Below are 11,178 nucleotides of genomic sequence, written 5' to 3'. Positions count from 1 at the left end.
CTTCATGCAAAATTCAACAACGAGTAGTAATTGGGCCAAAATGATATCGGTCGCATAGCCTTTTTTCATACTCAAAGATACTTTCTTTTGATTCAATGCTTATTCGATTTAATGTAGCATGCCTTATTGACCAAATGCTAAATTCTCTCCACATGCTATCGTTGTGTGACAAAGTATGAATCTGAAGCCGGGTGATTCAGCAACCACCGCCTCACAATACGACGTGGCTAAATCAATAATTTCCAGGTCATTAAACATTTACTGGTGCGAAAACCTTTCATTCAATTCCTTCCGAGAGATCATTGGTCTCAGCATTAAAGGAATCGCTTTGCTTGAAGACGGAGAATCTCTTTGAAACGACACGCTACTTGGTCACGTCGCCCGGTGACTCATTCATTCAAGGCTTTGGGGAACCTTCTTTCTTGTGATTTTTATTCAAAGCAATTATCCTTTCAACGGGTTGTCTGAATAAGAGAATATGTTTAATAATGCTCTGCCAAAAGTGCTATAAACAGAGCAAGCGACGCTAGGTTTTCCCCAAGCAAAAACGGCAATGACAAAGCAAAAATAATTCCCTCGCGATAGAATGATAAAATATGTGTTTGTTTTGGTCAATCGTGATGACTTTCGACAAAGACTACGTGTGTAGAAGCCTTCTATCACAGAATAATTATTACTTCAAACTGTGACAGGAAAAAATAAATTTGGATATATTTGCGTGACGAAGTAATTCTGACTACTCTTTTACGATAACTAAAAGGGAAAATTTAAACCAAAAAAGTGAACGCAAATAATAAGGCATTATTATTTTGTTGATTAAACCACAAAAGAAATTCCGTTTTATTGCGATAAGATTTGTCTACTGTTGTCTCGTTAGCGGAAGCGCTGCGTTTACATATAATCTATGCCCTTAAAAAGTCATGAGCAAGTCAGGGGAACATATTGTTGCGGCTAATCTGAGAATGTGCGCGTCAGCTGATTAACTTCCCGCCGGATATGAGTCACCCATTGGTTTGTTACTACCACGTGACCACTAACCCTCCACTCTCTCGCATGGACTTGTAAGAAATGGATACATGTTAGAATGTCGTACATGTTAAAATGTCGTTTGTAAATACAGTTTTACAAAGGAAGATAGGGGAATTTTTAGGAAAAATTTATCGCAAAATGTTTTCCATATAATCGCACACGATCGCAGGGTGTTTCCATATGATCGCATACGATCGAAAGTAGAAACGCGCAAAAATGTCGAGAAGTGAGAATACGCAAAACTCCGCGCGTGGAGAAATGAAATCTGCATCTCTGCATCTATATTATTAGATCCTTTACTCCAAGTGAACTTGATGTGTGTAGAGCTAGTTTTTACATGCCATTACTTTTTTTTCTCATTTCTAAATAAAAGTCTGGACACAAATAAACCGCACCATTTTGTTTTGCCCTATTGATTTTACATGTTCTGATAATATGCTGAACCGATCTAGAAACAAATTCAACTTTGGTTTACCCAGCTCTATTTATAACAGAAAAACACGGGAAAGGAAGGCGATTCACCGCTTTTATTATTGTTCTTTATTTTCCTCGCGAATAGCTTTGTCTTTATACTAAAATACTTTACATCTATGTCGAATGACCAACTCTGATAAATAAAAGCCATTTTGATACAGCAGACAATGCGTCTATCATCACAAAATGACGCCTAAAGGTATAACAGCAGGAAAATTAGCCGCTCATTTGGGCACAGCGAATTAGTGAATGATATAACTTAGGGCACAATTTCCTTGTCGGCGCTCTAGGCTTGGGCGTGTACCGGAATGTTGTGGTAACGCAATGTCTGAAGACATCAGTGCTAGTAGCCACATTAATGCGAAACGTCGATAGCCGCACATTAATGCGAAACGTAAAATTTAAATCAGTCAAATCCTATCCGGAAAGGTTTATCTTGATGCTGCAGCTGAAACGATTATCAACCACTGATTTAGCGCACTTTTTCAACATGAATAATAGATAAGTCGGGATGGGAGGGTCGATTTCATTGATCTGTTAGAAATGAGATTACTTTGTTGCTATATCAGTCATTTATATGGCTTCATTCACTCTTCGTCCCCGAACACAGTGTCCTGTATCTGATCACGTGACCTTCCGAGCATACACTCCTGGTATCTGATCACGTGGCCTTCCGAGCATACACTCCTGGTATCTGATCACGTGACCTTCCGAGCATACACTCCTGGTATCTGATCACGTGACCTTCCGAGCATACACTCCTGGTATCTGATCACGTGACCTTCCGAGCATACACTCCTGGTATCTGATTACGTGACCTTCCGAGCATACACTCCTGGTATCTGATCACGTGACCTTCCGAGCATGGTGTCTTGGTATCTGATCACGTGGCCTGAGGGAGTTTCAGTGTTCTCTTCTCAAGCGTATCTCAAGTTTTTATGAAAGGTGTAAAATCCTGGCTCTCTACGTTAGAAACTGCAGATCTCTCGAATTCTCGGAGAAGGACAAATACGAACGCGCACTATAAAAGGGACTCGCCTTAGGCAAGCTGTCATTCGTCATCTGACTTCACTCAGTGCAGAGCTCCGTAGAGAAGAGCCAGAAAGGTATAATAGAGCTCAAGATTGGTCGAAAACACATCATTGAAGTAAACAGAGTCTATTTATATTGTTATAACAAAACGAATAACAAGTTGGGATTAGATAGGTTTTTGAAGTGATGAATTTTGAAAGTTTGTTGTTTGTTCGCGCGCGCACCTGAATGACGCCATCTCCAATGAGCGCACGCACGCTGTTTTTGAATTTTATTTTCCAACTTTTCAATCCAAACGAGCGCGCGCTGAGTTTAATTTCTCAATGACGATTTTTGCTCCTGTTTTTGTAGAGAATTGACTTCAAACACTTTCCCGAATATGCCTGATAGTTCTTTAACAATCTCTTGCACTTTAAAGTTGTCGAAGTTGGCTTTACTTTTTGCTATGTTTTCTTCTGGCAATTCTAGAGGTCCTACCCATTAGAGTCTAGCTTTGAAAGGCGACGGCCTGCGCAAGAGCTTGCGAAAAAGGGGGCGGAGCGATTCCTTTTATAGCGCGCGTTCGTATTGCCGGAGGTCCTGTGTCCTAACTTTCTCTTATGTTGTTAGGGAAGGGTAATTATTTAACGGGGGAAGAGGGGGAGGGCTGCTAAGTTTGGGGAGAGGGTTGCGATTTTTTGAACAGGTATTCTGATCAATTTCCGAGTCCCCTAAATATCTGGAATTTTAATTTTCTTTCAGGAGAGAACTGCAGAACCCATATAAAATAGATAAATGGATGTAATGCGCCTTTTGCATGCACTTTCGTGACTTTCATTTGCCTGGCATTGAAATACACTATCCCTTAATGTGTGGCTTCTACTTTTTTATATTTTACAGTATTGGTTTTTATTAACTTTCATCCTTGAATTTACCAATTTCAATTCATGTCAAAGTCACCCCTTACTAACCTTTCAGATTGTATCGTATGAATAGATGTGTAAAAATATTTCAGTTGGGAAGAAGATGATGTTTTTTTCTATTTAAGTTTCAATAATAATGAGCATATCATATATTTGAAAATGGCAAAATTTTAACGGGATATGACTATGCGACTCTCTCTTTACTTGAATAGCTCATGGAGCCGGTAGGCGTAATATTCCCCGGCTGTTATGGGCGGGTACTTGTTGGACCCGTCGAGACACGTGATCAGGTGATCCACGTCAGGCACCCCAAAGAACACCACGGAGTTCCTGGACACTCGTGCGTTATCCGGCACGACCGCACGGTGCACCTGGAGATAGAATAATACTCGAAATAATACTCGTAGCCGTAGCAGGCACCGAATTACTGAGGGGGTGGGGGCAGGGCACGATACAGAAACATTAAGAAAACATTAGGGAGTGGGGGGGGGGGGGCACGATACAGAAACATTAAGAAAACATTAGGGGGTGGGGGGGCACGATACAGAAACATTAAGAAAACATTAGGGGGTGGGGGGGCACGATAGAGAAACATTAAAAAAACACTAGGGGTGGGGGGGGGGCACGATACAGAAACATTAAGAAAACATTAGGGGGTGGGGGGGGGCACGATACAGAAACATTAAAAAGACATTAGGGGGTGGGGGGGCACGATACAGAAACATTAAAAAACACTAGGGGGTGGGGGTGGGGGGCACGATACAGAAACATTAAAAAAACACTAGGGGGTAGGGGTGGGGGGCACGATACAGAAACATTAAAAAACACTAGGGGGTGGGGGTGGGGGGCACGATACAGAAACATTAAAAAACACTAGGGGGTGGGGGTGGGGGGCACGATACAGAAACATTAAAAAAACACTAGGGGGTAGGGGGGGCACGATACAGAAACATTAAAAACACTAGGGGGTGGGGGTGTGGGGCACGATACAGAAACATTAAAAAAACATTAGGGGTGGGGGGGCACGATACAGAAACTTTAAAAAAACACTAGGGGGTGGGGGAAGGGCACGACACAGAAACATTAAAAAACACTAGGGGTGGGGGGGGGCACGATACAGAAACATTAAGAAAACATTAGGGGGTGGGGGTGGGGGGCACGATACAGAAACATTGAAAAAACACTAGGGGGTGGAGGAAGGGCACGATACAGAAACATTAAAAAACACTAGGGGGTGGGGGGGGGGGCACAGCCGCGCCATCATTTCCTCATATTTTTTAATATTGGGTGGGCACGCCCCTCCAGCGCCCCATTCGCTGCTACGGGCCTGATCTTGTGCCCTTTGAAGTTTATCCAAGGAATAGCTTTCTATAGGGAATGTAACCTTTGCTTATGAAAAAAAGTTATTAAGGTTCGGCGATATGAAAATGGTTATTTTCAATGACTTTGCTATCCTTTTATGGACGGATCTTACAATAGATTAGGTTGCTCCCTAATCTGCACAAATGACAAATTCTGACGCGAACCTTCTTACTCCATCCCTTTTAGAAAATATATGTTGTGGTTTCAATGTAAGTGCTGGTTTCATTATAGTTAATCTAGTTAATATATTCTAAAAAGGTATTTTTATTTTGGGAGATTCATAGCCATTCTGACATTAAGCGAAATTCCACTTAATCGGAAGTAGCGTAGAAAAATTCTTACGAACCTTTCCACTATCCTTATGCTCTAATACTTTCCAAATCCTACATAGGAATAGGGAAGAATCTTCTTTTGCTATAACCACGGATCGATCGGCTACTGTCCAGACCACTTTGCCATCAAGTCATGTGATGACATGATGGGAACTGATTGATGACCAAATGAGCTCACGTTTCTAATCCCCCGCAACATTTTTACACACCAATTTTTTTAAGCTTGCACATAACAAAATGCGTTAAAAGTTCCTATAGTTAAAATTCAAAAGAATTTAATGTGTGATCTTCCTAACTTCAATGTAAATCATGGTCCATAAATACAGTTAGCATTCGACAAAAATCCGCTACTACACGCAAGTTGCGAAGAGTTCTTAGCGCACTAAAGGAAAGTAACTAAAAGAAAGTCAAAAGACTATGTCCTAATAAGTGAGATCAGTTATTGAAGACATTTTTTAATGTTATTGCATTCTCGAAGTTAAAGGGAAAGAGGTAATTTATAGTAAACATTTGCATGAACGAATCGACGAATGTCGCATAGTTAAAAAAAATGTCTGTTTTATTTACAACAGCCAGTAAAAAAGCACGCCCTTACAAGAAGTGTATTACTTTCTTAATAATGATGTCAATGAAAAACTAATCCAAAACTCTAATTCATAAAAGCTGACCCCATGTTTAAACTAACTCTATCCCTTCATATTTAAAAAAGCTAACCCCGTGTTTAAATTAACCCTATCCCCTCATATTTAAAAAAGCTAACCCCGTGTTTAAACTAACCCTATCCCCTCATATTTAAAAAAGCTAACCCCGTGTTTAAACTAACCCTATCCCCTCATATTTAAAAAAGCTAACCCCGTGTTTAAACTAACCCTATCCCCTCATATTTAAAAAAGCTGACCCCGTGTTTAAACTTCCCTAACCCCTGCTGACAGGGTCTGGGTTAACCGACTAGCGACAAACGGCTTAAAAAGTAACCGACTACCAACAAAACATGAGAAAAACTAGTGACTAGCGACAAAAAATATTTGCCGATTACCGAAATTTGATTTTCCCCCCGTATTTTTACGTTTTACTTCCATCGGTCAATCTACTCTTAAATTCAGCCATTTCAGTATGTACTATGTATTTCCTGTTGCATCAACTTTTCTGTCAATTATTAATCCATAATTAATTTATTATCAATAAATCATTAATTACTAATCAATTCTAAACAACGGTTAGTCTAGTTTATACATAAAATCTGGTACAAATGCGAACACTAACTTAGATTTAACGAGTACCGACAAATTATGGAAATTTTAATTGACTACCGACATTCAGACCCCCCCCCCCCCCCCCCATCCAGACCCTGTGCTGAACCAATCTTGAAACTGATTTAACCAATGTAATTATGGGAACATCAATTTGATGGGATAGTGAAGCTGGTTTAAGAATATATTGAATCTGATTTGAATATATTTGAACAGGGGCGGATCTAGCTTTTCGCTAAAGGGGGGTTTTTGCTCAGTGCCAAATGGGGGAGGTATTTTTGTATTGTTTTATATGGCTTTCTGGCAGCCCAAAGGGGAGGGGTTGGGGGTTTAAACCCCCAAACCCTCCCCCTAAATCCGCTACTGTTGAACCAATATCATAATAAACCCACAACATATATACTCCTTATATATTATATAACGGTCCTTGTCCATTTGAAAGACATAAAAAAAGGACGTTAGTGAGGGTTTGGGATAAGCTTACGATTTGCTTTGAGAAGGTCTTTATCATTGGAATAACATAAAAATGAACGATAGATTCGCCCAGTTTGGGAAAAGCTTACATTCGCTTTGAGGCGGTCCGAAGTCCATCTTTGCATCAGGTGCCCTATATTGACGACCAGAGTACCATCAATGAATGGAACAGGGATAAATGTTCCATCTTCTTTTTCTACCTAAATAAATAAAGGTGTTTTAACTCGGACCTTCAAGGAAAATCTAAATGACCTTTAGTATAACACAATCTTCTGGAGAATCGTACACAAGTCTTCTTACTTTGGAAACTGGCAAATACTTTAAAAAGTCAAGGGAAACCGTTTATATGTAAACCCGTTTACCATATTTGTTTCACAATCAGGAAATCTAGGAACTAGATAAAAGATTAACACAAAATCCCGATACTTTAAACAACGCTGACACCGATATTTGGAGATGGAGCTACGCCTCTACTTCCCCTCCCCTTAGGCAAACCTCTAACCACGCCCCTGCCCAGCTGGAGTCTTGGTAAGGAAGTGTGAGACTATAAGCGTCAAAGTGCTCACGAAACCCTCTACCTCTTTCCCTCTCTGACAGCCACGCCTATCCCCCTCTACTCCCCTGATGCAAACGTCTCAGCACATCACTACCTACCTGGAGTCCATCTGAGTCCTGGTAGAGAATAGTGAGACTCCCAGCGTCAAAGTGCTCCCCACATCCTATTTGGCCTGGCTTGGCCTCGACTGGTTTTGGATAAAAATTACACTTGATTTCGGACATATTCTTGGATGTTCCAATATTGAGATGAGGTATGTCAAAGATGTCAGGGGGCTGGAAAAAAGTTAGAAGTAACGAAATAAATTAGAACCTCAAATTACTCACTGTAACTTACTCTTGAATAAATAAATTGTTTAGTTGACACACCATTCAATGTTCGTCATCCGTTCTTCCCTTGCACCATTAGGGAGAGTTATGCATGGTCCCGGTGTTTTTTCTTGCCATAATATAGCAATTCTCCTTCAAGTACCCAGGATTGGCTGGATTGGGAAGGATTGAGTACACAGTGATAGGTCTAATTATAAAAAATAGTATTTGACGATCCACTTCCTGGCAACCAGGGAGGGGATGTGCGCGCACCCCCTGTGTACGCGCCTGTGCAAAGAGGAACACTTACCAAGCCAAGGCCGATGGCAACTGCCGACAACACCCTCTTCAACAGGAGATGAAAGTCTTGATAGAGCGAGCGAACCGCTGGTTTAAACTCAGGTACGCTCTTTGCTGGCCATATCTATGCCACAGTATGATATATATGTCAAGGGTATTATCCCAAATCCAAATAGATATAAAATGGCATGGCCTAAGCGATCGATAAAAGCACTTTAGATTCCCGCAATAGCCGTGTGTGGAGAGTATAGTTAAGTTAATCACACCCAAAAGCCGGAAAATCAATGACAGAACCAACGAACTAGAAAACAGGAATACGGAGTGTTGACAGGTATTATCATAGACTAGGCTCCCAACACAAAAGAAATCTTATCATGCTTGGATAAATTGTATGTAGAAGGTCAAGGGAAGACTTTATTTTTTAGCTCCAGAGTGACCCTTCTCTTAATTGGCCCTTCTCTAAATTCAGCGGTTCCAAGTCTTGCCGTGTTTTGAATGCTATTACTGGGTAGTAGCTGTATCAGGCAATAATTACCCATTCAAACGCAGGATCGTGTATAGCACTAACATGGAACACCTCTTTTAAATCGCCCACACGTCTATGTACGGAGTGTCTGAAAGACAGAAAAACTGATAATCGGCATAGATCTGAATACACAAACACAAAGCAAATCAAACAAAACTACAGTACTCGATTAGACACATTCAACACTTCTTCACCGTAATATCAACGAGAAGAACGCACAACAAGAAAGTTAAACCCTAATACAACTCACACGGAGGGCCTCACCCTTACATACTTTGCCTGTGTATTTAGAGAATGGTAACCAGGGGCGTACGCAGCCTATAGGCCTGCAGTCACTGGACTGCACAAAAATTTAGCGATCTTATTTGCATTAAGAGGGGGAAAAAATCAAATGTTTACGCGTTCATTTTTATGTACGTAGTTTTATATATATGATGAGGATAAAAACTATAATTTTCTTAATCATGTTAGTCTACAGATGATTTCCAAACATTGTTATGTCGTTCAGTGCCACGTGACGACTAAAGTCCTATTTCAGATCGAGGATGACAGGGGATCGAGTAATATAGTCTGACGCATTGACGCCAATTTCAAACCCAAAAGCGGGGGTGCGGGATAAGGGGCCTCGCCCACATTTAGCTTCTGAATGCTTTGACTGCAAAATGTTAAAATCCTGGGTATGCCCCTGGTAGCGTGGAGGTCATAATGATGCTGATGGTGATAATGCTGATATTTGCAATTAGTCAATAAAAGCTAGATATTGAACTAGATATGTACGACATCATGAACATGTATAACATTGAATATATGAATATATTTATTTAACCTTAATTTCTTACAGCTTGCGTCTGTAGTACATTTTCGGAAATTACCCTTGGGGGGAAGACTTTTTTTTTATATTAAATAGAGTATGTTGAAGAGCCCACAAATGTAAGAAGAATTTGCCCACAAATTTAATAAACCCTCGATTGTAATAACGTGTTTGAGAACACTTTTTGTAAGAGGGTAATTCACGGTTTAAACAGAAGTGTGGGTATTGTAAAAATTGCTATAAATACACTGAATTGGTCTAACATACAGTCATGGTGATCCTCTTGAACTGTATTGTTTGATTGTCACTTGTGTAGACGAACCCGATGGTCAAGATTGATTGACATTATACGTACTTAGTACAGCAAATTGCTATTATAAATGTGGGTTTATTACATTTGTGGACAACTTGCTATTATGATTGTAAGTTTATTACATTTGTGGGCAACATGTTATTATAATTGTGGGTTTATTTGTGGGCAACTTCTTACATTACATTTGTAGTTTTTTTTACATGTGTGGGTAATTAATAAATTTGTGGGCCTGACACTCAGGCATACACACATTCGGAGTTTTTCAGCGATTATTTTGTTTATAAAGAACATCATTATGTTTGAACACAAACCTTTCGCCCTCTATGCTGCCCCAGCCATTGAAACCGCCAGGCTGCAATTGATGAGCGGACTTAACATCAGTCGGTAGAGCAACAAACGTATTCCATGCGTGGACAACTGAATCAAACTGTGGAGGTACAACATAAAGATAAAAAGCTGGCCCGCAAAAAAATATTATAACTTTACAGATTATTGTATGATGCTGATGACGATGACAAAGACGATGATAGAATGACAATGACAGGACAGTATAGTCTTAAATGTTTCTGTATTGTGCCCCCCAATATTTCAAAGCCACGGCACTGCAGGAAGGTTATTATTTAAGAAAGAGGCGATGACAAGTATGCAACCAGTCAAGATTGAGTGTATTGTAAAAAAACTGGCTTTGTTGTTGACGCTTGCGACAGCTTAGCCGACTATGTTGACGTAGGCATTCCTGGTAATCGAGAAATAAAATTATCCTATAGACTTTTCTAATAGTGACATATGGACAGGAATGTTATCACTTTCATGCGAAGGTAGATCTTTTTTATTATTATACTAAATTTATTTATCTTTGTGGTGCCTTTTGTACCAGGTGTGTGATCAGTTTGACGCTTGTTTCTTTGCAATGTGATATATCCCCCGTACTTATTATATTTGATTTCATATATGCCAACACAATTATACTAAACATGGACCACAATACCTTCTATCCGAAATCATGATAGGATTTTGCTATATTTATGGAGGCCTCGTTCCCTATTTAAAAAAATTATATTGTATATATGTCACCTTGTTCCGTGGTATGCCGTGGTTCTTCAGGTATATAAAGCCTGCTGTATCAAAGCCCTGTAACACGTTATTTGCTAGTTGCTGGGCCTCATCGCTGTTCGCATCAGGCCTTGTGCTGCTTGCGATGCTAAATGCGTCGAAGTCCACGACTGGTAGTTTGGTGGCGGCAGACATGTCTACGAAGGGAAAGTAGCGTGATATGTAGTGCGTCATTCCGATAAAAACACTATATTGCGTGACCTGCGCCTTACCTGGGACATGATGAGTACGGTGGCTCTTAGTCGAGCCGTTACGGTGTACTTAAAATACCGTAATGATTCGAATATTAGCGCCCTGCTTGAATAAGCGCCCCCTCTCTAATAAGCGCCCCCCCCCCCCCTAAAAAGGACAAAATTAAATATGCGCCCTGGCGCTTATATAGGGGTTTTTGCCGGG

General features: G+C 40.3%; 1 protein-coding gene across 1 annotated transcript; it reads right to left on the bottom strand.

The window, feature by feature from the left end:
* Window positions 1–3,397: 3,397 nt before the first annotated feature.
* Window positions 3,398–10,960, bottom strand: LOC5503316 (UPF0676 protein C1494.01). Its single transcript, XM_048719790.1, has 7 exons — window positions 10,744–10,960; window positions 9,981–10,096; window positions 8,555–8,633; window positions 8,030–8,143; window positions 7,510–7,686; window positions 6,945–7,055; window positions 3,398–3,808 (listed from the first exon to the last, which is right to left on the bottom strand). The coding sequence occupies exons 1-7, from the start codon at window positions 10,954–10,956 to the stop codon at window positions 3,638–3,640; spliced, it is 981 nt and encodes a 326-aa protein (XP_048575747.1). The 5' UTR covers window positions 10,957–10,960; the 3' UTR covers window positions 3,398–3,637.
* Between the last annotated feature and the right edge of the window lie 218 nt (window positions 10,961–11,178).

Source organism: Nematostella vectensis, chromosome 12 (genome assembly GCF_932526225.1).
Source record: "Nematostella vectensis chromosome 12, jaNemVect1.1, whole genome shotgun sequence".
NCBI lineage: Eukaryota > Metazoa > Cnidaria > Anthozoa > Actiniaria > Edwardsiidae > Nematostella > Nematostella vectensis.
This window is presented reverse-complemented; position numbering and strand designations above follow the sequence as displayed.